General features: G+C 41.7%; 1 protein-coding gene across 1 annotated transcript; it reads left to right on the plus strand.

The window, feature by feature from the left end:
- Positions 1-26: 26 nt before the first annotated feature.
- LOC118111432 (RNA polymerase II elongation factor ELL2) lies at positions 27-27,795 on the plus strand. The gene is made up of 12 exons (XM_035160026.2): positions 27-261; positions 697-744; positions 14,292-14,419; positions 16,125-16,288; positions 19,146-19,387; positions 20,716-20,840; positions 21,605-21,719; positions 22,152-22,605; positions 23,428-23,479; positions 23,968-24,139; positions 24,265-24,309; positions 25,169-27,795. The coding sequence occupies exons 1-12, from the start codon at positions 124-126 to the stop codon at positions 25,277-25,279; spliced, it is 1,794 nt and encodes a 597-aa protein (XP_035015917.1). The 5' UTR covers positions 27-123; the 3' UTR covers positions 25,280-27,795.
- The last annotated feature ends 4 nt before the right edge of the window (positions 27,796-27,799 follow it).

The following is a 27,799-nucleotide window of genomic DNA, read 5'->3' on the forward strand; positions in this document are numbered from 1 at the left end:
CACGCACACACACACAAACACAGGTCACTGGTGCTGTTGTCGCCGTGGCCCCGCCCCCGCAGCGTGACGTCAGGGCGGCGGACAGTGGAAGCAGCTCTGACTTGAGTCTCAGAAAAGCCGGAGATGGCTTCTCTCAGGCAGGAGCAGCTCTACGGGCTCTGCTGCGGGAAAAGCAGCCGGAGCGGCTCCGGCAGGACGCTGCTCCACGTCAAGCTCACGGACACGGCTCTCAGAGCACTGGAGGCTTATCAAAACCTCAAGGTACCTTTGTGTATTCATGTTTGCGAGTGTGTGAGGACGTGGATTCATCAGGAGACAACTTTGACAAGTGTGGCTTCTTTCCTCCTCCATCGCTGTTTCACTCTCTGGTCGCCTCCGCTGGCTTCGTGTGTTGCGACTAGTTGAACTAGAGAAGCTCCGACTAGTTCACTTTGTGTGTGTGTGTGTTAACCTGCTGAACGTGTGAGGCTACGTGACTGTGTGAGGGACATACCAGGTCTGAGCCCGGTGCCTGACGGGAAACACTCAGCTGTCTGCTGGGAAACCTTCACAATGAAGTCTGACTGATCGACTTGTTAGTGTCTCATAATGAGCTGGGACCATTAACACCAAACAGGCATTACCTGTTCTATGAGTTCAAATGACACTTTATCACATTACATGATAATTGTTTGTTCTTCTGCTTCTTCCTCTCAGGGAACTTTGCCAAATCAACCATCCATTTGTTTCAAAGGAAACCAAGGGGTAAGTTTCATTTTTGGATCCTATTATTATTATTATTATTATTATTATTATTATTATTATTATGTACGCCAGTGGCAGGTCTAGGATTTTTCTAAATCGGCGGCCACAATTGACATCACATTTCATCCATGCACAATTCCTGATTCATCGAGGTGCACATTGAAGTCAATTCCCTGTTTACTGTTGGCTCAATAGCTTTGTTGAAAGTCACGCGTGATTGAACATGTTTTGAAAATTGTTCAAGCACATTGTGTTCTTCAAAAACGTAATTTGTCATATTATTTTGTGTTGCTTTTAAGTGACTAGTTTGTTTTTAGAATTCAGTGCCCCCTGACCCCATCCCTGGACCCGCCCCTGATTTATGTTTATTTACGGTTAGGTTTGTTTTTTATTTGACATATAAGAGGCTAACATGGCAATCTTAAGTGCACGCATTTCTAAAATAAAGGTTTGTGCCAAATAATTTCACAAATTCAGCAACTGCAAAGAAGCTTTTGTTGATCACACAAAGCTGCTGTTGACTCACATGTGCCACCGCACTGCTGCTCCTCGCAGCGGCTCAGATGAGAGCTTATAGCTGCTCGTCTCCAGCAGATAGGAGGCATGCAGGTTATTGGGTCAGGCTGGAGACTGTGGAGAGGCTTTGTTAGGTCAGTGAGTGACGCTGGGAAAAGGGAGGGAGGGAGGGATACACACACACACACACACACAGAGTGACTGAGACGGAGTCAACAGTGTGGAGAGGAGTAATCATAAGTCAAATAGGGAGACATCAGGAACACAGATTAAATGTGTGTAAAATATGTCTGTGCGTGTGAGTATTTACTGTATGTGCTGCAACCGCATGGCACGTCATCACAGTACAATGATCCGCAGCACACAATCTGAACTATTCGTTTTTGGACTGAAGTCTGGAGCAGCTGTGTCCCTGGTGAATACTTTACCTTTCAGTCAATGCTAATTGCATGGGGCTGGCTAGAAAGAGTTGCAACCCCCTTCCTGTCACGACAAGATGAGCTGAGTGGTGGTGAAGTTTGTGAGGGGGCTTGTGTGGTTAACAGTGCAAAGAGCGCTTTACTCCTGTATTATTAGTACTCAGGTAATTTAGCTTTAACTGAAAGAGGGTTGCACTTTAATAATTCCCCGAAACACTCGTCATTCCTTCCTTGAAGGACTGAGGGCAGTCATATTCATTTCTACTTCCTCCTTGTTGTTGTTGTTATCATTATGATTATAATTAGGTGGTTGTGGCTTTTTTATTATTCCAGTATGTTTGCGTAAAGTGACCTAACTGGCCTGTGCACAAGCTGTCAGTCAGGGCTTGTTTACCTCCACAGGAATATGTGTGGCATTAAATTAGAAGACAAGCTGCAAATCCAATCCGAGGCTTCACAGCTCACTCACTAAGCTGAGGCACTGAGTTTGTGCTGAAGAGTAGTTGTCCATAAAACGCAGCACGCTGACTGGAGTCAGTGAACTCGACTGGAGAAACGGCTGTAGCTGCCAAACAAAGTGTTTTTGAACGGACACACATGGATCTACTCACCTCCAAGAGGCAGTTTGTTGACTTTGCTCTCTCTCTCTCTTTCTTTGATTTGCAAAGGCCAGCTTTTCAAATCAAAAGAAAGCATTAACTGATTTTGCATCACCTTTGATTGTAAGTTAGTTTTTTTTCATCAAGTGCTAGTGAGATTGAATGCAGCAGAGTGCTGTATTGAAAAGAGAGGCCCGTGTCTGAGGCTACATCCATACTACAGTACTATGTTTTCGTTTGAGAACGCATCAACTCTGCTATGGATACACCTGGCGTCCACAGTACTCCTGAGCTTTAGAGCCGCTGAAACGGATAAGTTTGGAACCGCTGCTGTCCCTGTTTAAAACTCTGGACTCTGGGGCTATGTTCTGGTCTCGACAGGCAGAAACTGAGATGGTTGGAAACTATGACGTAGACACTCTTCGTGAATTCTTCAGGCTCCTATCACATGATCTCCTTCTGGAAGAAAACAGCCAGCATTAGCCTCGGCCTCCTGCCCCTGTTGTCTTTGCTAACAGCAGCACACATGTTCAGTGTATGTGAGTGGTCACGTGATATCCGTTTTCAGGCATGTTAGTATGGACAGGGATTAAAACTCATATGGATCGTTTTAGTTTGTAAACGTAGTAGTATGGAGGTAACCTGAGTTTTGACGGCGTCACAGTTCGTCTTCGGACCTCTACTGACTCTGTGAGTGATGAGGGACTGTTCCCACACCTCTCCCTTATATGGCACAGAGAGCTCAAGTTATTAGCCAAATGAATGTTTAGAGGTAATTACAGGAGCCATAATGCTCCTGATTACAGTGTGAGACATGATGACTTCAGTGCGCATTACCTTTCCCCTGTCTGCCTGACTCAGACGAGCATGAATGTGTGTGTGTTTTTCTATGGGTATGTAGCTTTGACACAGAGCGAGACGGAGTATATGAACTCTGGCCAGCTGACTTTCCCCATCCTATTGGCACGTTGGAGTCCAACTTTTTCCTCCCTTGTGTGTGTGTGTGTGTGTGTGTGTGTGTGTGTGTGTGTGTGTGTGTGTGTGTGTGTGTGTGTGTGTGTGTGTGTGTGTGTGTGTGTGTGTGTGTGTGTGTGTGTGTGTGTGTGTGTGTGTGTGTGTGTGTGTGTGTGTGAAAGAGAGAAAAAAAACACCTTGTGTGTCAAAGTGGTGTGTGTGGGTTAGGACTGGCATACTTTTCATGCCTTTTGATTTGTTTGATGCCGTTGTGTTGTTGTGTTATTTGGGTGTGTGTGTTTATGCTGTGTCCTGTGTGGCCTAAAGGCATGATTTATTCATGTCCCACCTCCCTTTTCCTGTCCTGCCCTCACTGCCTATTGTGTAGCAGTGTTAAAGCAGCCCAGAGAGGATCCCCCCGAGGTGTGTGTGTGTGTGTGTGTGTGTGTGTGTGTGTGTGTGTGTGTGTGTGTGTGTGTGTGTGTGTGTGTGTGTGTGTGTGTGTGTGTGTGTGTGTGTGTGTGTGTGTGTGTGTGTGTGTGTGTGTGTGTGTGTGTGTGTGTGTGTGTGTGTACTTCTGTGTATAAAAGAGCGAGGGAATGAGGGAAGGTTTGCCACTTGCACAAGTATCCGTGTGTTTGAGTTCGGGTTTTTTTTTTTGTGCGTGTCTATGCTGAGATCCCAGGAGCCCTCTCTTATTGTGTGTCGTCTCCTCTGATTTGAATAACAATAAGTGGGGGAATGCAGCCTTGTGTGTTGTCACCCCGCTTAGATAACCCGACATGAATTGAGTTTTTCAGCCCGACACATTACAGTCGGTCCAGATGTGTTGTGGCCTCTCCCCAGGGTTCGTTTGTGCCCGACATGATAGAAACTTTCCTGCTGTGGAACTAATTGAGTCGAGACTTAAGACGGAGAAGACTGCAAACACCTTCCATCGTAAACAAGTAGCTGTTTAACCGTGACCACAGGTTGAAGTCTAGACCTTTATCTGATGTTTTTAAACATGGACCAAAGTAACTTTGACTACATTAAGCAATGCAAGGCAAATTTATTTGTATAGCTCATTACCATGCAGAGAGGTCATTCAAATGTGCTTTGGAGAAATAAAAAGCATGAAAACCTTTAAAAGGGTAGAACATAGAAATTGTATAAAAACACAAATTGTAAAAACTTTAATGTCTAATTAAAGAGTAAGATGAATTGATCAAGTGAAGGAACTAAATAGAGCAGTTTATAACTTCCCATTAAATCAGGTTATGGTTGACTCCATTGGGAGCTGGTTTCCAGTCTAGTTCTAACACACCACTAGCTACCATTTCAGAAATACACATGGGGCCCTGACCATTTAGTGTTTTGTAGACGACAAAGCTGCTTTCAGACATGCACTGAATTCCGGATAATCTCCTAACATTCTCTGGCAAATGTCCAAGTGAGAGGCTCCGGACTTTCTCTGGAGTTTCTCAGGCCAGCCCCCTAAGATCTCTGGATGATATCCGAAAGAGCAGATGTGAGAAAACAGTGTGTGAAAGGCATGAAAACGGTTTGAGTTGCAACCGTTCCACCTTTGTTCCCAAACAGAACACTCTGTCTCGTCTTAAAGTGGCAGATCATCTAAGTGTGTAAAGCACTGTAAAAATGCACTCTTAATGTGTGTGAATCATCTTGGAACGTACATAGCACATATTGTCCTCACGTTTCCAGGAGCAGTATCCACCAGTGAATGTGACTTCCATTGTGCTGCAGAGTTCAGGGGTCATTGCAACACGTGAAAAAAGTAGTGCAATTGAAGTAGGCACATGCAAACGTTGACATTCCATAAGAGCTTTTTACTGCATTCCAGTAGTCTTTTCAGTGTACTGAATATGTTGTGTGTGTGTGTCACTTGTTATAAACGTGTGTTGTTTTCTGGCAGATCACGTTTATGAGTGTGTGCCAACAAAGAGGAAACTGTTGAGGGATTATAATGTTTTAAACACCATAATCCCAGTTTACCACTATCTTGCTACGTCTGCTAAAAACCCAAGAATGAAAATCTCGTGTGTCGACAGGATTACATATTTGTTTAGCAAACGTGCAAGCATGAGATGAAGACAAGTGGCCCTCTGAGATCCAGCAGCAGCTCTGGAGAAAATGCTTTCTCTGTCCAATTAAGCAGCTTGAGATGTGGAGCACATCTTGGCTCACTGAGGAACGTGTCCTATCTAATTCCCTCATGTGAAAATCCACACCATAAACTAATGAGGCATAAAAGGTACACACAACCACACACACACACACACACACACACACACACGTTATGGTTTGGCCCTGCATGTCTAGAAACATAGTGTTCTGTGGGGATGGGGTTGGAGGAGGGGCGTTTGTCGGGCACAGTGACCCACAATTTGTGGATAGTCGACAGTTTGGCCCTCAGGCAACTGCCGGGGATGTGTCTTTGTCGGCACTGCAGTCGGAATCCTCTGGGGACTCTTATGGCACAGCACCCCTTCCTATCATCCTCCCTCATACCCAGCCTCTCTCCCTGAGTACTGGAGCTCACAGCTCTGGTGACAGCACTGTCCCTCTGTGAAATTGCAAATGAAAAGGAAGATAGAAGGTGATTATAGGCTGGGGCTTGATTACATGCGCTGTCTCCCACTCAAGGCAGCCACATTAATCACTCACTTCCAGCATGTGGGAAGAGGCAAGAAAGAGAAGACACCGCATGGCTCCAAGTGCTGACTGATTGACTGTTGGATTATAAACAGACTTATGCATTAAACACTGGAGCCCGTCCAACACTGGGATTTTGAAACCGATGGCGACACAGATTTTAGAGAGTACATAGGATTTTAGGGAATGTGACCTGCTAGTAGACACATTTGGTACAAAGCACCTTTCTTGTGTTTGTTAGCAGGATTATGCAAAAAAATGTCTAGACGGATTCCATTAAATTTCGGGCATGACCCAAGAGGAAACCATTCAATTTTGGAGATGATCCAGCGAGTTTGCTTCACTTTCTTGCATGATCTGATGAGGCTTTAGCCTTGGTGGAGTTATTCGCTGTCTGCCCTGCACTAAGGAGGTTATGTTTTCAGCCGCATTTGTTTGTCTGTGTGTGAGTTAGTGGTGTCGGTCAGGAAAGAACTCGTAAAAGTTTGTTGCTGATCCATATCTGGGGCAGATCCAGGATTTTGTTTCAGTTCCTTCAACATTTTGATTGATTTCTCAGAGACTAATTCATAGATATTGATGAACTTTTCCCTAATTACCTAATCATGTTTTAATTTGGTCATGTCTCAGACATATACACCAGTATACCTGTGAAAGGCATGTAGATCGGTCAGGCTTTATTAAGCATCAATATTCATCTAGTTTCTGTCTTTGTATGTTCTTCTGTGTCTACTGCCCCTCATCCTTCTCTCTTCCATTGGGCCGCAGACACAGACACACATTGTGTTGTGTATCACTGTCTTCCATTGTGGAGGGGACTAGTCTTAAATGGCATGTGTCAACTTGTGGCCCTGGGAACGATTGGGCTCTTTTGTTTGTGATGAGATGATGAGAAGCAGTGTTTACTGAAGTGTGGTGAGGATGAGGGTGGAGGCTGGCTGTCTGAGCATGTATGTGTGTTTGTGACTGTCGTTGTCTGTGTGTCTTTAAGCCACTGGTGGAGATGTTTGGCTGATAGACTTTGGCCTTTCTTGTTTCTCGGTCTTATGAGTGGCAGTAATGCTGATTACGCCCCGGTGAGAGGAGCTGGAGCTGAGGCTCTCTCTGCTCACGCTGGATTAACGCAGACACACACACACACACACACAGTTTGCATTTACACCCGGCACAGACTGACTTGCCTCCTGCTGATAACAGACAGCGGTGGTGGCGACAGGTTTCACTCCCACCGCCACCTCCTCCTGCACCTCCTCCCTCTCCTCCTATCAACCAGAGAGGGGAAGCAGTGCCGCGGCATCCCACTCTGGAGCCGAGGAGGCCAGAACAAAAGACGGCCTGTTTTCAGAAGGCCATTACTCAGGCTGCAGAGGATGTGGAAACAATAGGCTGCATGAGATCTACACCCAAACCCCACATTCAACCAAAAGCTTGCAGGAAACATAAGCCACATGCACTGACAGGAGTCTCTCACAGCTTTTGTTCAATCGACTTTATAGTTTGATAAAGCCAAGAAAATGAGCCTTTCCCGTCCTGCAGCTTCAACATGGGGAGACATTTATGACTCATTAAGAAAGTGTCGCCACACACACCTACAGGCTCGACCTTCATTGTGTCAAAACTTTAACTGCTGAAATTTGACAGTAAAACTGCTCTCAGATACGCACTGAACTCCGCAGATACTCTGTATTTTCTCCAGAGAGCACAGTGGGGGATACCCCGCTGGATGGTTGATGACGCTTTTATTAACAGAAACAAAATATCTCTGGGTGAAAAAGCGGTGACACACACGTAGTAGACACTGACAAAGAGAGTTGGTGATAAGAGCTGAGGGCGCTGTCTGTGTGTTCACGTGATCTCAATAGCGCTGCACCTCTCGCCTGAATAATGCGGAGGATTTGTGTCTGTTGTGAACACGTCTGTGCAGAGAATCTGTGTTGTGCATGTGTGGAAGGCAAACTCTGGGTAAACTCCGTAGCCAATTCTCTGGATCTTACACGCAGGTCATGTCTAAAAATGGCTTAAGGTTCTGTGTTACTTGGCATATATTATTCAGGTGGAAATTTTTAATCCTAAACAGGTCAGTGGTGAATTCCGTCTATAGATCAGTGAAAATCATCAGATTATTTTGGAAGGTTGTAGGTTGTAGGTTGCCTCAACAGTCTTGTGTGTCCATAAAAACAGTAACAAATAACGACACTTGTTGTGCGTATTCTGTTTTTCGTATTCTGTTTTTCTGCCATTCAAAAAACATAACTAGGGAACTGCAATCAACAGCTTACCAAACCTTAAAGTGCTGCTGTGTTTTCCAGGCTGTGTGAAATGTCTCCACATTAAATTCCAACATGATTAATAGAGCAGGATCATGAACATAATTGTTGGAGGCCCTGAGGGAATGCATGTTTGCTGATTCGGGATCTCAATGAATATTCGGAATTCGTTTATAGCAGAAATGTTGCGAAAAAGAGTCATTTGAAAATTAATATTCAAACGTGAAAATAAAGCTGCATTACCATCGCTGTCTGCCTTGCGTGGGCCCTCCAGCCGCTGGAGGCTCTGCACAGGAGACACACAACATCGCTTTCATTTATTCGCCAATTTAGTTTCTGAATATAGATTTTCATAATGTTGTTAAAATCCAATTTTGTCTTTAAAAATAAATTATTTCATATGCTCCTTTAGAAGACACAAGTCGGAATGATATCAACTGTGTTTAAGAAAAATGTGTTTCAGTCGCGATGTCAAGAGGAAATGCTACACTTCCCACAATCCTCGTGTGTAGTAGCGAGTAGTGACGTCTCTGATTGGTAGAGCTTTCTGTTACCATGGAAATGTTTCCCATAGTGCGAAAATCAGGTTAGCTACGATCGGCTCAGTCGTCTTTACTTTAAATAGGTTACACTGTATAGAACACTATATACGCACACATACAAGACACAAGCGCTATGACAACAACAAGGTTAAATTCCAGAAGAAGCTCAGTGGAAGTGAATAGAAAGGGCTCAGTAGCAATGGTTTATGGGATGCGTAGGTTTGTCACTTTTAAAATATTATGAACACAGTCTTGTACCTTCGTCCTTTTTTTCCATTTTCCAAATGAATTCACTCGGCCATAATTACATAATGAATTGACATGTCTCCTTTAAGCTTTGTTGTTGCACCTCTAAGAGAGGGACATATCCCACCTTCATAATGTCTCCGTCACACCAGCATTTAAAACCACTAATGTTTGAAATTTAATTTCTTCTTGTCCATGTTTGATTGGGTGCACTTTACTGCATCCTGTCTTTTCCTTTGCTCCAAATTATATTCCAAATAATCTAAATGGTAAAACTTAAAAGGATTCGAGTAAACTGCTAAAACTGTTGAGACAAAAGGTGTTGTGAAGTTTGAAAAACGCAGAGAACAGATGGACAGATGGACCTGCGCCTGGAGTAACGCCTTCAAGAGAGATTGATGGAGACAAGAGGGCAGAGAGTCAGGCAGGGCTTGATATTTGCTTTTTGTTGAGACACAGGAGGAATTATTGGACCGTCTTAGCTGTATTAAATAGGATGAGGATGTGGAATGTGGAGAGTGAGACGGAGGCTCAGGGATAAAACTGAATCGTCTGGAGGTGAATGTGTGAAGTTACTCTGTAAAAGGGGGCCACAGTTTGGATTCAAAGAATGAGTTGTATGTTGAATCACTTGTCAGGTTCAGGATTCTCTCGGTTCGCTTCTTTGCCTTTTGGCCTCTGGGGGTCACTGAGCATTACTGAGGACATACGTCACTGGCGACTGTAGGGAAATCGTAACAACTTTAAGTTCTCACGGATTGACCCTTGCTAATAAGAGTTTTTTTCACATAACCACCTTGTGAACTTTATCTCTGCTTGTATTGTTGCTTAAGTTGTATTTCTGCTCCCTTTGACGATAGCAAAGATCAGAAGGAACCCGCAGATTCCCTGAATATTTACCCTGAAAGGAAGACAATAAATATTTAATTATTCATGGTCAGTTGAGTTCTTTAAGTGCCAAGTCCTTTTTGAAAGAGAGCCTCTCTGGGTTTGAATTGTCGTGTGTGCCTCTCAGGAGGATGCACGAGGCTTTAGTGCTTCACCCCCGCTGGCTGGGAACGAGAGTGCTCGTCGTAATTTTCACAGCGGGGGGGTCAAGAAATCTGCCCGTTAAAGTTCATTCGAACCATGTTCACTGGATGGATGCCATCTAGTGCTGCTGAACGCTCTGCATGTTTGTGCATTTCTAACAGCTGGACTCCTGTAACGGCACACGGCACAATCCAATAACACCACGACAGTAAATTATTAATTGCTGCCAACCCTGCAGGAAGATTGGAGGAAATGTCCTCTGATGATCTTCTCTCTGACTGAGCAGCACAGTGTTCGTATCGTATTCCATTAATGAGAATAACACTTACATTCTTACACATTAAGGGCATTTAATTTCCACTTAGATGTCCATTACGTCTACGGCTCTTCCCACCCCCCTCAGGAAGAGATGTGTGAACTCAGGCTTTTCAGCCCAGACAAAAACAAATGCTCCCAAAAAGCTTGAGAAATGTAAGGTTTGTTTAAACAAGACCAGTTACTTTTTATGACTTAAAGTTAAAGCAACCATTCAACGTTTCTTTTTAAAGCAATATGTCCTGACAACCTTTCCGTTCTGCTGCTCTAATGCTGCACATCCCAGGAAATGCTAATCAGCCTTAAAGTGAAAGTTGGTTTTCACTGGAAGTGGAATTCAACTCAAGCAACAGAGCTCTGAACCATCTGTCTGGGTTATTTCAAGTAATCCACGTGAGCAGCGTTTGCCAGGTGGACGCTGAATCTTTTCATTTAGGAAATTCTACTTTCTCCCTCACCTAAGTCCTGTCTCTTTATAGGATGTTGTGTTCTTTCACTTTGGGTGTTCAGAGCTGTGGATAATTATTATCATACAGAGAGTTGTCGTAAGAAAAAAAATTACCGCCAAGGAGGTAACGTTTTTACATTTGTCTGTGTCAGCAGGTTCACGTAAAAACTAAAAAACAACTTTCCACACAACATGGTGGAAGGATGGGAACCCATTTCCATTTTTTCTTTAACATTGCGAGGTAGGTGTTTTTTTAGACAGTTTACAGAAATTGGGCCTTGTTGAGCCTCGGTGGAGGTATGTGCTCTAGTGCCATTATTATTGGCTGATGGCTTTAGCTCTTGTAGGCAATCGAGAGTTCCAAACCACATTTGTCAGAAAACTGAAATACAAGCTCGTGACTACAAGCAGTTTGTCTGGTTTCATGTCGAGGCCTGATGAACACTTTCTCAAGTAAGATCTCGTAAGATGAGCGAGAAGTGAGTGTTTACAGTGACGTTACTATTTATTTGTATCACCACAGTACTTGAAATAACAAAGCTTTTAAACTTTATTACTGTTTAGTTCAGGGATAGACTTAAGTGGTCATGAAAAGTCCATTCATCATCTTGTGAAATGTTACATAAAATATCCTCTCTGTGACCCCCTCCTGTGTGATTTAAGCATCTATGACTGCAGGGCTACTACAGGTTGCTATTACACAAGCCACAACAGGACACGTAGAACATAAGATCCACCTGTGCAGCTCCATGAAAGCTGCTGTGTATCTTGCGGTGCCATCGGAGCTCAGCTGTTTATAGTTCGCATAAATTCCTGTGGCGAGAGCCTGCATGTAACGACATATGCAGCGCGCTGATAAGGGAATAGAGCCAACGTCTGGGTCGGTGAAAACAGCTGAAATGACTTAAGGACAGTGCAGAAGTAATGGACCACCCTGCTGAGTATTGTCCCTGCAGAGCTCACTTGTTAGTTCACCACCTTTTGAACATTTATTCTTTTTAGTGTCATATTCAGTTGAAATCACTTTCATAAGCGGCATACTTGAACTGACAAGCCTTAACTTGTGGCACAGATTATCCTGCGGGTAATTCAAAGTCCTAATTAATTAATAAAGGCTTAAAAAAAGAAATGTGCTATAATAAAACTTTCTTTTAGAAAAATTCTGCTGAGAGTCTCTTTTATTTACTGTAGTCACTGTTGCTACTGACATGCCAGAATCTCTCCTTCTGTCTTTCCTATACCCCCAAAATTATGTTAAGTGCAGTGTTGCAAATTTCTCATAAAACTAAATGAAAGCACCAGGGAAGAATTGCAGAATAAACGTGCAATTACATCTTTTTCAGTGGTCAAATCAGTCGAGATCCTGGCCTTTTTTACTGATTCTCATTTTCCGTGATCTGTTATTATGTCTCTGTGTGTGTTCGTGTGTGCATTTGTCTGCCCTGGAGGCTGCAGCCTTGGCTCAGCTGCGCTCCACTGAGTCTGCCAGGAGATGTCATGGAGGCCTCAGTGGAGCGGACTCTTAAAAACACTGTTTACCCAAGGAGATTTATTTAAAGTTACAGAGCGACACAAAGTCGCACTCTGGATCCTGGGGGTGTGTGTGTGTTCATACAAGGCTGTGGTGAGATTCTGTGAAAATATAGATGAGGGAGTGACATTGTTGTTTCACAATACTTTCTCTAAAGGTGTAGCTGACCTTATAATTTTGCTTTAGCAGAATTTTTCTCCACAGCTCATCTATCATAGTCAAAGTGCTCTACAGTCAAACACAGCACAGTGTGCTCACAAGTTCTCATTATCTCCCAGATTTTCCCCAGTGACATTCATCAGAGGTCACACATGTACGTTCTTTCCTGTCCTCTGCAGGAAACCGCATAAAACTCATATGAGAGTCATCTTGTTTCAAGATGTTTTTCACAACCAAACCTCTGTAGAGCATGAATCTGACACTGCTGGTCTTTGAAGTACTTTTTACATCATCATGTTGAAGTGACTGGTGTTGAAGATGTTGTGCAATGTAATGTGTCCAATGTGGGTCTTTGAAGGGAGCTTCCTTCTACAGGTGGAAACTCTGGCATTTGTCAGTACAGAAAAAAAATACTGTGGTTTCTGGAAGAGAGTCTGATGAATCAATTTGGAAATGTTAAATTGCACAGATGCAGTTCCTGTGTCTTTGGTTGTCCCATATCATTATGTTAAGATTGTATTTCACAGCTCAAAACAGTAAGTTGTCTGGTAAAATATTGGTTGGTTGGTTAGATTTTCCACCAGTTCGAATGCATGTTCCTTTGATGAAATTAGGTCTGAATCGAACCCTCACCTACAATAACCATTTTAATTGAATATTTGCTTATTTAACACACTCAGTAGTTGCCGGCTTAACATTTAAGCTGAAACTCGCTAAAACTCAACTTCTGACAAGCAGAAGGAAGCTGCAGATTCAGATGATAATTCACTGACGGTTCATCAACCCCATCCTTAGATTGTTTTCATGCTGAGATTTTAGATCATACTTCATGTCTCCATGGCCATCAAATAAAGTTGTCTGGAAAAAAAAGAAACAAAAAATAAAAGCTGGTGTCTTTGGCCCTAGCAGTAGGTCAGTAGTTACTGACCTGCCTGCCTGTGCACACCCTGTCCTTGCTCTCACTGCAAATGACTCAAGTCTTCGGCCGGAGAGACATACACCGCTGAGAGCAGGAAGTGAGCGAGCGAGTTTCAGAAAAGTCGTCCTCCAGCAGTTGTTAGTGCATTTTTATGTGTTTTGTGGGCGTAGCTTTGACCAGAAGGCTGATGGAAGGGGGGGGGGGTTATCGGTAGCATATTTTCGGACTGCGTGTACTAGCTTTTCCAGGATTACCAACCCAGTCTTTAATGTTCATCGTTTTCCATTTGTGCCCAAGAAATGTCTGAAAAATCTGAATCTGATGGTCACATTGTCATAACAGTTTCCATCATGATAATACTGAATGCTGAGGGATCCTCAGACAAAATCTGCTGCACACAATATATCTGCTGTTTAGGCTGACGGCTGCAGGCCTATAGGAGCTTCTATCTTTGGTCACAGTCTGGCTTTTGCAGTGGGCTGAAAGCTGTGAAAAGAGAAACTCCATTGTTTTATGCTCATTGTAAAAACCTTGACTTTGGACGGCCCTGTGTTCTTGGCTTCGATGCTTTTGGCCTCAGTTTGCCTGTGAAATTCTGCTGAGTAGATAATCGCTTTCCCTCCCAAGTCTGAAAGATAACAAAGGATGCTTGAACTCGGAAAAACATTGGCGAGTTAAAGTGACTGGCTGGTACCAGGCCAGTGAAACAATATAACTATTCTTCAACACATGTTGTTCAGTGCACACAATTAGAGATGAACACTTTGTTTAACATCTTTACAGACAAAAGCAAGATAATAACAGGCAGTTAAGTGACAACACTAAAATGTTGGTGCATTTAACTTTTATGTGTTGTTTGTGTGGTTATACAACCATTTTCAGGTCGTCTGCTTCTATGTTTTATAAGTTTAATAAAATCTGACCTTCTCCGGTTTTTCCTCATAGTACATCAAGATCCCAGCTCCCACACAAGAGTCGGTGTCTGCTCTTCGCATCTTCTCCTTCTACTTATCCAGCGACAGCAAAGACCAGCCTCAGGCCAGCTTTGACTGCATCCACCAGTATGTCTCAAGGTAAGAGGTTAATCAGGCGGAACTTGTTAGATTTGCCAACTGCATGTGCTTTATTTCTTTTTAAATATTTCACCGAAGTCTTATTTTGCTGATTCAAGATTCTGCCTGAAACTCAACGGAAAATAATTGATGTTCTGATGCCAGCATCAGAAATACCTCTGCAGAAAATGGGTTGGGCATCGTAGAGTAAGCTAATCTATGTACCCGATCCAATACCACGTCATTAAAGAATATTAGTTTCACCCAGATAAAAAAATCGTTCATTTTTAATAATTCTATTCCGCTCTGGTCGTGCTGTACTGTCACTGCTACCGATATCCTGTCGTGTAGCGATAGCGTTTTATGTGCAGCGTGAGAATTTGATTATGAAAAGTTTCCAGATCTGTCAGTCCCAATTTAAGGTTTTTTGTCGTCTTCATAGGTCAGCACCACATTTTATTTTTCTGTTTCCTCTGCTGTCTTTGTCCCAGTGTCTCTGAGGGCATCGTGAGAGACATTTCTAAACAGGATGGGGCAGTTGTAATTTCCTGTATATTTCTGGGCTGACCTTCTCATTACTCAGACCCATTATACCTTGTTTATGGGGTGCTATGCTTGGAAAGTGAGGGCTACTCTGCTCTGCTGCTGCCTCCTGCTGCCAGACAGAAAACTGTGGTCTGAACTGAAACGCAGCTGCTGGAGCCAAGAGCAACATTGAGGGAAGGTTTACTCTCTCTGCCAAACAACACATTTGTTTTGATGTTTAGAGGATGAGGAGGGATATGATCTCTGGTCAGATATGTTGTTATATTAATCATTTAAATTGGATCTCGGAAAAGGGGTCTTACAAATTGGAAAGAATTACATTTTTCATCACAGTTAATTCCCTGATTTATTTTTCCCTGTTCAGGGGTCACTATTAAGGCCATGTTGAAGGAAAAAAACGCTAATGTAACAAGAATAAAGTCTTAATTTTACAAGAATAAAGAAAAAAATGTCACTTCTTCTGGATCCTGAATCTTGAACCAGTCTCATTGTTCCTTGAGAAATGACTAAACCCTTTTGAACATCTGAGAGATGTAGTGAACAACCTCGAAGTCGACCACCACCAAACATGTTCTCATCCACTAAAGAGGCAACGTCCTCACAATCCGGATGCTTAGGACTAGTATTCTAGTAGTATTCAAGTATTATATGGGTTGTGAAACTTGTACTTATGTATAATTTCACAGGATGCTCCACATTCATCATTTGAATGCAGGCAACAGACTGATCTTCTGATATTTCCCATGTAAAAATCAGAATTTTTTTCTCATAATATTATAACTTAGTTCTCAAAATGTTAGAATTTAGTTTTTTTAACATGGCCCTAATATTGCGTCATAGCAGCTCATGTTGTTAATGTGTAAAATTGTTTTACTTTGATCCAAGATAGTCCTGGTTTTGCAATGTGCCGGTAGGTGCAAAGCCAATGCTGCCTGTTTTCCACAGGCTCTAACATGCTTTCAACAAGGATATCTGGCTTTCTCACATGTAGCAGCCTGCCAGTCTATTTCTAGTCTGTGACATAACGTACAGTAACCATAGAGCAGTCTTAGCCAGCGTCCACCACAAAGCCACTTTATGCCGGAGTTCACGTCGGTACGCTGCTCCAGTTTTTACAGTGTTTACTGTATAGCCAGCAGAGAGGCCTGCGGTTCAACTGCTCTGTGATTGTGTCCTGCAGTGACGGCCGCGAGCAGCTGGAAGGTCAGGGTGTCATCCAGGACAAGATCACCGTGTGTGCCACAGAGGACTCCTACCAGGTGACCCGCGAGAGGATGTCCCAGGTGGAGAAGGACAGCTGGAGTCGCTCCGCCATAGAGATCAAACCTGGAGCCACACATCCAAGTAAGAACAGACCAGAGGCCTCTGTGGAGCAAAAACAGGATCAGAGGATGATACATGTGCAGAAAAGACCAAACAGCTTAGAGCTGGGAGAGAGATCAGCTAATTGGATGTGAGCAAACTGACGGCATATAAAAATCTAAATAGAAAGAGAATAACACCAATAAACGTCATCGGAATATTTGCCTTGGTTGAAAAAGCTGGAAACCAGATACCTTCCTGTTTTGATGTGGAATAAATCCAGATGTGAAGACCATATTTTTAGTTATAAAACAAGACCAAAGCCCAACTCATGTCTACTATATTAATTATTTTGTCATTTTGTGTCTCACATCTGGCTTTAAACAGAATAGATGTTTGGTCAAAGTCAGCAGCGTTTGTCCTTAAACTTCAGAGGGAGGAGGTCAGTGTGTTATTTAGAGCCAGGTTCTTAACATTTATGCTATTCAAAGGAATATTTTCATGCAGATGTGATTAATTAATTAAATGTATTCTGCACACAGCCGTAAAATAGTTTCATTTATATAGTCAAAATGTTCATTTGCTGCAGGCTGGTGCCAAAAGCTCACACAGAAATGGCTCAATATCTGCCTGCAAATTCCAGAAATCTCTGTCTGTCTGTGACTTGCATATCTCAAGCACCATTCATGATTGATAGGCCCAAAGGAAGAAGGGTGTTGAATTAGGTGTGATTTGGACATGTGATCCATTTAATATAGATAAACTTTGAATGAACAGGCGACCAGCGCTCTGTAGCAGTGGTGGCTGGTGCTCAATGCAGGTGATGTGGTCGATTATGACAACAGGCGCATTCACGGTAATGCAACGACAACTGCTTCGCCGGCTCTGTGTTTTAAGTGCTGAGTAGAGCTTCTCCAAACTTTGAATAAACAGGTGAACAGCAGCTCAGCCGCTTCTGGTTTCTGTGGACTGAGTCCAGCAGCAGGTCTTTACTTGCTGTGGCTCAATTACTCCAGGGCACTTCTTACAGTTTCAGAAAGAAAAACTGCAAACCAGCATCACCACAGAACAAACAAACAGAACTAGTTGCTCCAAACATTTCACACACCTCTGATAATTACAAAAAGTGCAGATGTTTTCCACAAAACTAAAAGTAGCATATATTCACATGTGATAAGAGCAAATTTCCCCTGTTTGTCAGAGTTCAAGAAAACCTTACATGATATAATTATTATGAGAACATGAGTAGGCGAACATGCAGTGAAGTTTCCACTTTACTTTTCTCTTAAATTCTCTTCTCCAACGATAACTGAGATTATACAAGATTGTTTCTTGGCATGATTCTTGACCCCTGTGTCGGTGCCGGAGCTCCAGGGAAGCTGAAACTCTGGGTGGTTCAGACCAAATATAGATTTAGTGGATTTATGTAACATCAGGTCTTAAGGTGAAAAATGACTTGGCAACATATAGGCCCAGAGGCAAACATTTAATAACTGCACTCTACATTCCCCTTTCAGTGTCAAGAGGTAATCACGAAGGCAGTGCACGTTATCAGGCATGGCAAAACCTATAGAGCAAGCACCTGGCACTACGTACATCCAGCAACCTAGTTATTACATAATCCAGAATATTTCTTATCGCGATGAACGGCTGGCAGTAGATAAATCATAATGCACAGAGATATTATCTAGTCTCAGGACATACTTTTCAGGTTGAGAGAAAAGCCTTCTTTTTCTGTACCTCTCTCTGACCTTCAAAGCACAGATTAACCTGTAATGGGATTAGTGCAGTGAGATAGCTTTCACTGCTCTAACATGGCCTGTCGGCAGCAGAGATGTAGCCAATGATCGGCCGGGTGTTTATGACATCTGAAGACAAATAGCTGCAGGCCTGCGTGCACATGGGATCCAGAAATAAAGGTTATCATACGATATTCTGATCTATGTTTCCCCATTAGTCCGTCAACTGCCAAGACAGTTTAGCCAAGATGAGCAGGTGAAGTTTAAAAAAATAAATAAAAGATAAACCCTTTTCTGTCAATGCTATGAAGGACAAAAAATGACTTAAGTATAAATGAATTAATCGATAAATGTGTTAAATATATAATTAAATGAAAAAAAGAAATACAGTTTTCAATGAAAAAGGCTATTTTTCTTTTTCTACATATACTTATTGGTTATAACAGTGTATTCTTTGGGTGAACTACTTCTGTCTTGAGTTGGCCCACATGGGATATGTAACAAATTTTCATTAAAATACAGTAGAAAAATACAAGTAGACCTATTATATATTATTTGTTACTTGTGTACTTACATTATCCAAAATGTTTCCAACAATGCTCCAACGAGAGAGAAATCCAGAAATGTATTCAAGGTAACGGGACGTCAAAAGGCAGTTTCTGTCGCCAGACCTGCTCTACCCGTGGCTTTGCTCGTCCCTGCTCTCACTTCTGGGGCAAATGACGCATTACGACGCATGACATCATTATAAATGAGGGGCATCCCTCAATGATTCTTCCAGTATAAATAATATTAATTTGAAAAAATGTTTTTAATCCTTTCACTGTTTGTATTATTCATTAATTCATTGCTGATTGTTGCGCAGTCTATCGCCAAAGCTCTCCCAGTAAAGTGTAAATGCCCAGGGAAAGCAAGTGACCCTAAACTATTATTGGACAAGAAATCCTTTTGAAGACAGCTCCCATGACCCTGTGCTGCTTTACTAGGTCATCAAATTAGGTCCTTTGTTATTGTTTTGAATGAGAGACCCCTAGTGGCTGAAGTTACATATTGTACATTTCTCTAAATGTCTGGAAACTCCAAAGATTTTATTTCTTGTCACTTGTGAAGACACAATTGACTGAGTATCACTTTAAATCCTGTGGTTTTTCTGTGCTCAGGTAAATGCACCAAGTTCCACAAGAGGTCAGCTCCTTCTACGCCAGACAGCAGCCTCTTTAAGCAGTCCACCAACAACCAAAGGAACGGGGGTACAGCCACGCCGACCCAGAAGCCCCTGAGGGAACGCATTATCCACCTGCTGGCTCTGAAACCCTACAGGAAACCAGAGCTGCTGCTGTGGCTGGACAGAGAGAGAGCCGGACCCAAGGACAAGGCCGAGCTCAGTCCTATACTGGAGGAGGTGTGCAAAAGTGATATATGTGTGTGTCCCTGTGGATGCATACATATTTAGAAACACTCGCATGCATGCATATGTATCAATTCAAAGGTTGCATCATGCTCAAATGGGCCTGCACACGTGTTTTTCACATTTAAATGACTTGTACAATGGTAAACACACATGTACACATCTAAAAAACACATTGTGAATGGTGTTGCTTGTGGTTGTCTCACCAATTGTAAAGAGCTGAAATCATTTCTAATGTAGCTGCAACGACGCTTCACACCAACGTTTACATTATAAACAAACCAAAACCACAATATAACACTTCATTTTAGCATTTTGGCAGAGTTGAATATAATAGTTTTAAAGCGTATATGAGCCAGAATCTGAAAGTAGAGACCTTCAGTGTGTTTCATGCAGCAGACATATCATCGACTTGTGCTGAAAACAAACCCTGGGCCAGTTGTGCTTTAATTAAACTCGCAATCTAATTTAAAAACGTTAATGTGACATTTTTATACATTTTTCAGTAATTTCTAAATTATATTTGTGTGTTTGTACAACCATCACTGGTGTGTTTGTGTATGTGTTTGAATGCATATGTTTTTTTGTGCACAATGTGTATAATTAGGTTGATGCTGTAATTGTCACTGCAGTGATTTTGTTTGCAGCGGGGCGGGCTGCTCTGTCAGGAGGCTCCAGAAAGATGGATGTGTTCAGAGCGAGGCAGCCTGACCAGCTTAGAGAGGAGAGAAAAGACACTGAAAGAAAGAGAGAAAGAAACTGACGCACTCAGTTAGAAAAAAATGTTCTTTGTGGATTTCAAACAAAGATAACTCTAATTTTAGTGTTCAGTTTATCCTGATATGCCAAGTTTGCAAGAACCCCTATTGCTTGAATATTAAGGGTTTTACTTTTCATGTAGGTTTAATATTTACTTATAATTGTGGTTATTAGTTGTGGTTTTGGTTCTGACCTGACCCTTTGCTGCATGTTTTCCCTGATTGTCTCCCCACATTTCATTTTAATAAAAATGACATGCTTGAAATTTTTAATAGTAATATTAATAAAGGAGGAAGATAAAGTAAATAAAATATATATGTTGAAGGGGTTTAGGCTGCAGTACAACAGGAAACTCATGCTTTGATTACAGCACAAACTATTCCCTCTTAGGACCTTTTTTTCTCTTCCTTAATACACATGTGCGAATTGAGCTTTCTGATAAATTAAGAGGTGTGAGTTAAATAAGAAATTCTAGACTTAACATTAGTTGAAGGGCCTTTCCCCATATGTCATAAAATCCAAAATAAGTTGAATGTAACATTGTGTGGCGTCTTGTTTTTCAGGTGGCTAAAGTGAATCCCAAAGACAGCAGCTACCTGCTGAGGGACGACTTCTACAAGCATGTGCAGAGGGACTGGCCTGGCTACAGCGAGGAGGAGAGGCAGCTGATCAGCAGGCTGCTGGCCAGGTGGGTCACAGGCATTGAGCCAAATGGGAATCTCTGTTGCTACAACAAACCAATAATCACATTTCCCTCTCTGTCTCATCAGAATGCCTGTTTAGTGGCTCTTCTCTTTTCACTCCCTATTCCCTTGGGGCACAAGTTATAGTTTTTGTCATGACTGACAACACATACTAATTCTCATAATTTCTTTATAACGCCCAAGGTCAAGAGTAAATCCTCAAAAACAAGGAGCAACAGATGTAGACCACTCACATATATTTAGGAAATGCTAGAAATGATCAATGTTCTGGAAAATGATGTACATGACTACATAACAGATACTAGGGTATGACATACACAAAGTGGATCCTCCCCGCCAAACAAAGTGGATTGACATTGTGGAAAAATTCAACACATCATCTACGACTACAAGAAACAAAGCTGGACGAAAAGTGGGAGAAATTGACTTAATCTAAAACAAACATAGCAATAAAGACCATGGAGACGACTTGATGGCCTGAAGGAGATTTAACCCCCAAACTGTTGTATAAAGGAAGTAGTAGCAGGACATGAGGACTTTTCTTTTTAGTGATAGTATTGTTTGAACACATTTGTGAACAGGCAGTGGCTGCCATCTTTATCTGGCGTCTCTTCTCCTCCTCCACGTCTTGTTCTCTCGTTCCCACACATCTCATGCACTACTCAACTCTTAGAAACAGAACCTTTCTGTACCTGCTACACAATTGTCTCATTGTCGGGTTACCATGTTCTTTCTTTGTGTTTAACAGGAAATTGCAGCCGCAGATTAGCAACCATTTAAGAAGTCTTCAAGCAAACGCGTCGATACCGAAGACCCCAGAGGATTCGACACTACATCACAGCACAGTAAAAAATCCTCCAGTGGTAAATAATCATATTGTTTTCCATTAATCCTCTGGTCTGAAATATTTATTTTTCTTTCAAAAGAGTTTCACCAGTTATCACATCCAGAGACTATAAAAACAGGAAGTATTTTCAGACTTCCGACATTCTGACTGTGAACATATTATGTGTGAATAACCAAATCTAAAGCTTAAATTTGTGATAAATAATCAAAATCACTTCATTTGACATTTCTCCTCTAAAATTTTGCCAAAAATATACCTTTTGCACAAACCGGTTTCTCTGAAAACATACAAATTTGTGCTCCTCTGAAAATGAGGTAACAGTGGGAACATCCTGTCAGAAGGAAAATAGATGCTGGCTTTTACTCTGTAGAGTTGAGATGGGACGAGCTTTGTTGCAGGTTGTTTGTGTGGTTTTGGTTGATCTGTCTTTTTTTTCCTCTTACCCCAGAAACGCCCTGTGCCTTCTGACTCACTGGAAAGGCTCGCTGCCAAGAGACAAAAACTTGTGGACCAGAGGTTGCACCAACAAACACATAACAATGCAACTCCCACCCTCAACCACAGCTTCCACACAAAGACTGAGTTTCAAGGGACAACTAACCATACTGGTAAACAGAACGCCTCACCGGGGGGCCACAGCAGCTTTTCTGCAGCCCACAAACTGTGTAGCACCTCCGACACACCTGTTTCAGAGAGCAGGGAGCATGGACCCAAGGGAAGCGACCGTCTGCCACCGCAGGGCGACTCTGACGGCACTCACCAGCAGCTCTCTACCTGCCAGCACAGAAAGAAGAAGTCTAAAAAGCACAAAGACAAAGAGCGGGAGAGGCTAAAAGACAACCAGGGACTTAACTGGTTGGAGACGAGTCCTGATCTTAAGCAGAAGCCGGAAACACTTGAAAGTAAGGCTCCTTTCTGCACATCTTCTTCTTTTACTGATACTAGAGTGTGGACAAACATCAGGTTTGGGTCGGGTTCGGTCACGTTGGCTTGGCCATCTACTTGATTGTTTATGCTGCAAGTGCCTGTAATCGGGGAAAACACGGGGCTCGGGGTGGGTTCGGGCACAAAGATCAGAATGCCTGTCAGGTTTATATCACGCACGGTTAGTTTCCTCTCAGGCTTAGAGGGGTTTGGACAGAACATTGAGGCCGCACTCTAACTGGTACAGCCTCATTTCCTCTTCACACACCCAATAACAACACAGTGATTCATGACGAGAGTCTGTTTGTTTTTTTAACCTATTTTCATGCGGTCGGCTTTGTTTGAATATTCTGTCATATTACTGTGGTCACATTCTCAGACAGCCTTTGTTTTCATGTGTCTGAAATGTTATTTTTACTCTGGCCCTTACCTGCACAGTAATAAGTTGACCGCAAATGCTCTGATGACCAGCGGTAATGGTGTGAGGTGTCTGTGGGTCTCACAGCTCACTGGTGCTTTTAAACAGTATTATCTCATAAGCATGTGTTTGCTCCCTTAAGCTGCGTCTCTTGAGTCCGCGGTGTGCTGTGTGGCTGATTGACTCAACAACAGCTCAAGCAGCGCTTTGGGTCTCTAAGCGGAGACGTCTCCTGACACCCACAAGCTCAAACACACACACACTGTGACTTTTTGAAAAACAAAAACACATTGCTCAACTTTCAGGCAGTGACAGCGTGCCATGTTCGAGTTTTTCCACTCAACTCACACTAAAGTCATTTTCTGTGTTGTTCTTTTTTCAGATCTTACCATCACAAAAACTGTGGCCTCTGAGGAGAAGCCGGATTATGTGCTGTGAGTGTAAAGATAATTTTAAAGCATTTTATTATCATCATGATTTACATGTAGTGTCTCCTCTGTAGTTTCCCTTATATTGAGTATGTCAGTACATGTGTGGACATCCACATGCGTATGTAACAATCATAACCATTCAATTTTATCTCCATATTTTCTGTTCATTAATCAGAACTTCCACTAATTAGCTTTGGTACAAGATAGTAAAAAAGACATTGTGTACATGTGCTGCCATCTTGTGTCAGAAAGAGCAACTGCAAGATTGATGGAAATGGCCTTTTTTGAAAACTTTAAAATGTTATGTCAGTTGTGCATGAAAGTATTATTTTGACTACTACTATGTATCTTTAGGAGTGTGTCCTCTTTGTGCCTTAACCAGCTGTATATGATCTGTTAGACTGGCAGAGATGAATATCATCTGTGATGTTTACAAATATTACATCCCATGTATATTACTAAGTGTTTTTTGTCCTTGTGTCTTCTTGTAGCACCTACAGCCCCATAATAAGTTTAGAGCAACGTAAGAGATACCAGGAAGATTTCTGTGACGAGTACGACGAGTACAAAGACCTCCACTCTCGCATCGCCACCATAACTCACATGTTTGTTCAGCTAGGGTCCAAGATCAAGAGCCTGTCCCCGGGCACACAAGACTATAAGGTACACATACAACCACAACTCCTCATCATCACTGACCCAAGGCACACACATAGATGCAAAGGTATTATTTCATGCACCTGAATTCATATTAACAATTTCCTAATTTTCCTTTTCATGCCATGCAGATCATGGAAGGCCAAATACTAGAAAAGTACAACAAATATCGAAAGGTGAGTCAAACTGTTGCCGCCATTTAAATAATCAAAGTTGTTTTCACTTTTACTGGATTTTCCTTTTGATTTACACAGAGAAGTCACATGGGAATTTTTTTTTTATCTGGTGAGAAGTGTCATTGACTGATTCTTGGATTCGAAAAACAACAATTTTATATTGGCAATAATAATTAAAGTAAAAATTTCCCAAACACCTGTTTTATGCACATTTCAATTCACACATGAATACAGACAGATTGGAAACACCTACATTTCAAAGAAAAAGTTTTCATTCTTTTCATAACTTGGTGAGTTAATCATGTGCAGGATATTAATTTGTTCAGTAAGTTAAACCTGAGTGAAAAGACTTGTATGATCACTGTGTGAGTTTTTCATCATTACAGAAAGTTACAGACCTATTTTCTATAAACTGCTGTGAACTTATAAACATACTCTGTTAAAAGTACCAGAAGATGTGGAACTCTACGTTCAGTGTCATTAGAATTAAAAGGGTCCATGCAGATACACTGGGCTCCAAGTGGTTTTTGAGCTCCGCGTCATCATTTCAGATACTTCACATCATCAGGTCACTTGGCAGAAGACAAAGTGGATGAGAGTAGGGGAATGTGAAAACCAACTTGAAAACCTTTTTATCAGGACAGCAGAAAGTCTACACATCTTCCGTCGCAAACTAAAAACACGTCTCCTCCGACTATACCTTGAATAACAAAATAAATAAAGTAGCACTTATATGGCACTTACCTATAGCACTTTGTAGTTTGGCTTTCTTTGGCTTTGGATAAAAGTGTCAGCTAAATTAAAAGTAATGTAATGTTATTGAAACATATTGTCTTCCCTCTGTCTTTCCTCTCCACAGAAGTTCCCAGGCTACCGGGAGGAGAAGAAACGCTGCGAGTATCTCCATGAAAAACTGTCCTACATCAAACAGCTCATCATAGACTATGATGTCTCTCAGGTTTCTTCGTAGCAAACAGGCTTTCTGTCGACTGCGGAGGTTTTTTATTGGAGACCCTTCTTTGCATAAACATCAGCACACGAAGCATTTATACCTGAGGGGGATATAAGAGGACTTGTTTCTTCAGGGACCACGGATGATGCTGTGAGCACAAATGATTTTAAGTCAAGAACAGATTTCTGTGATTTGTAATTCTGTTTGTATTGAAGAAATCATTTGCTTCATATGTTATGTTCATGTTAAAAGTCCAAGGAAGAAGGGACGATGGTCTTGGGATGATGAGATTTGTGCATCTTTACGTATGATGATGTCATGACAGTTCTCCTCGTAGTTTTTTGCGAGCCTTGTTAAAACCATTGTCAGTGTCAGCCGTTCTCATGGCAACATGCACAAGGTAACAAACACAACTTTAACTTATTCACTTTATTTCCGACATATTAAGTCAAACATTTCTTCAGGCAAATTTCTCTGTTCCTCTACAGCATAAAAAAAAGAGTGAATCCATATGAAAGTCGCCTCATGTGATAAATGATTGAAACAGACAAGTCATTTCAGCTCAGATTGAGTCTTCACAGATTATTATGAAAGTGGGGTCAGATAACTCCACTTGTTTCTAATGCTGTTTTCTTTAATGTGTTTAGAGTCCTAACTGCATCAGCTTCAAGACACTGACATTTCACAGAGTCTTATTATACGTGTTATTAAGACTTTGTCAAGAACACATTTCCATTGAAAACAAGAAGTTAAGGTTATTAGGACTCAAATAACAAAGTGATGAATTTACGGGAAGATGTTGTTCATGTTGAGTCACCCGGTTAGCTTTTGTTATGACATCTGAAAAATCACATTCTTATAATATTTAAAAACATTTTGAAAGCAGCTGAATTCATGGAGAAGAAACTGGAAACTATTTAAATGTCTGGACATGTTGATCAGTGCAGATTAACATAGAACCTGGTGCAGCACGGTATATGTGCTATCTGCTATCTCCTAAATGCACTTGTGTCTATCTTAAGTATTTATTCACCTCAGCCATTTCTTCTTAGTGATTGGTGAAGGTACCAAAATGGTCTTTGTGGCTGTTGGAATAACTTGGTGAGGAAAGAAGAATTTCCTCCTCACAACATTTTACTGGCATGGTTTATCAGGCACCCAGTCTGTATTGAAGTATTTGATCCTACTGGAAAGAAGTTTCTCTCTTTTGCTTAGAACTACTGATGTATTTATTTGTAAGCCCTCTTCCTCTATCACATGTTGTTCTCAGCTTGATGCGTCACATCTCGTTTCAATCAAAGTGTTTGTAACCGAGCAGCTCGGGGAGGGAGGCGGGAGCGGTCGTGAGCAGCTTAAACATTCAGCTGACGTATTGTGTTGTGTCTCTGCCTGACCTGATGGCTGAAAGCTGCATAGAATTCACCTAAACATTATTGTTATTGAGAGGCTGCAGACGGGAGGTCGGGTGCCACTTCACCAAATACTTAAAACATCTCTGAAAATCGTGTAATTGCTTCCTCATAACCAGTTGCGGTACTTGGGCATTTTTTTTTAATTAACTTGGAGGATTTATATCCTTCAGTTTCCAGTTAATAATCTGCACCGAATTAGGTTTTTTGCACTAAACCCAGTTTGAAAAAAGGGGGCAGCAGACTCATGGAATTTCCAGTCAGATTGTATTGTATGGTTGCAGTTTCTATACTGAATGTCAATTCATAAAATCAATAACGTACATAGAAGCCTTAAGATTAAACTTCTATAGGACAAAAATCTGCCAATATCAACATGGAGATATTATCCACTCTTCATCTGTTTATCTGCCTTATGTTAGTGTTCACTTTTAAACCTGTCTTAAAATGAAAATGTTCTTTCTGGAGGAAAAATGTCATGTATTTTTAAATTGTTTAGTGCACACTTTGATTTGCTGTAATGACGTCGCTTACTCAGCAGTTGTAATCCTTATGGTACTCTGTTTTGAAAATCACCACTGAGGCATATGGTCAGGCATTTATCATTAGGAATATAACTGTGGTCTGTACCATCACTACTTGCATCGCACCGAGCCCTGGACATATGGTTTGATGTGCTATATTTCAAGCAGGAAAAAAAAATCCATAATTAAATTGCCAATACTCAATCACTTTCAGGTAGTGGGCGGCAATTATGAGAATGTTTCAGCGAGAAAAGGGTTTATAAGTGTCAAGTGGTTGATTAAAGACCATAATTATATGTGGGTTATTGACTATGATGAATGAATCACTGGACAGAATTTTTCTTACAAAGTCACAAAACGAGATTTATTTATCTTTTCAAATCTTTATCACAAGCTACAATAAGAGGTTCATAAGGTGTTTTTGTTTCTGTCGTTCTGGTGCTGAGCGTTGACGAAGCACCAGTGTGTACTGCACAGCCGGTGTTTTAATGTGCCGCGCACCTGCTGAAGGGAAGAGAGTCAGAGAGCATCATGAACTGTGTTTTACAAATGTATACTTTATTTCTTTGCAAAGTTCAAACGAATAAAAGCATAAAAGTGATTTT

The sequence above is a fragment of the Hippoglossus stenolepis genome, chromosome 1 (assembly GCF_022539355.2).
Source record: "Hippoglossus stenolepis isolate QCI-W04-F060 chromosome 1, HSTE1.2, whole genome shotgun sequence".
In the NCBI taxonomy this organism is placed as follows: domain Eukaryota; kingdom Metazoa; phylum Chordata; class Actinopteri; order Pleuronectiformes; family Pleuronectidae; genus Hippoglossus; species Hippoglossus stenolepis.

What these genes read in the sequence shown, in the direction of transcription:
- LOC118111432 (XM_035160026.2), top strand. Translation starts at nt 124, where the DNA reads ATGGCTTCTCTCAGGCAGGAGCAGCTCTACGGGCTCTGCTGCGGGAAA. An exon ending in CAGTAAAAAATCCTCCAGTG is followed by an intron (nt 21,720 to 22,151) that starts GTAAATAATCAT and finishes CTCTTACCCCAG; the next exon opens with AAACGCCCTGTGCCTTCTGA. An exon ending in GAGAAGCCGGATTATGTGCT is followed by an intron (nt 23,480 to 23,967) that starts GTGAGTGTAAAG and finishes GTCTTCTTGTAG; the next exon opens with CACCTACAGCCCCATAATAA.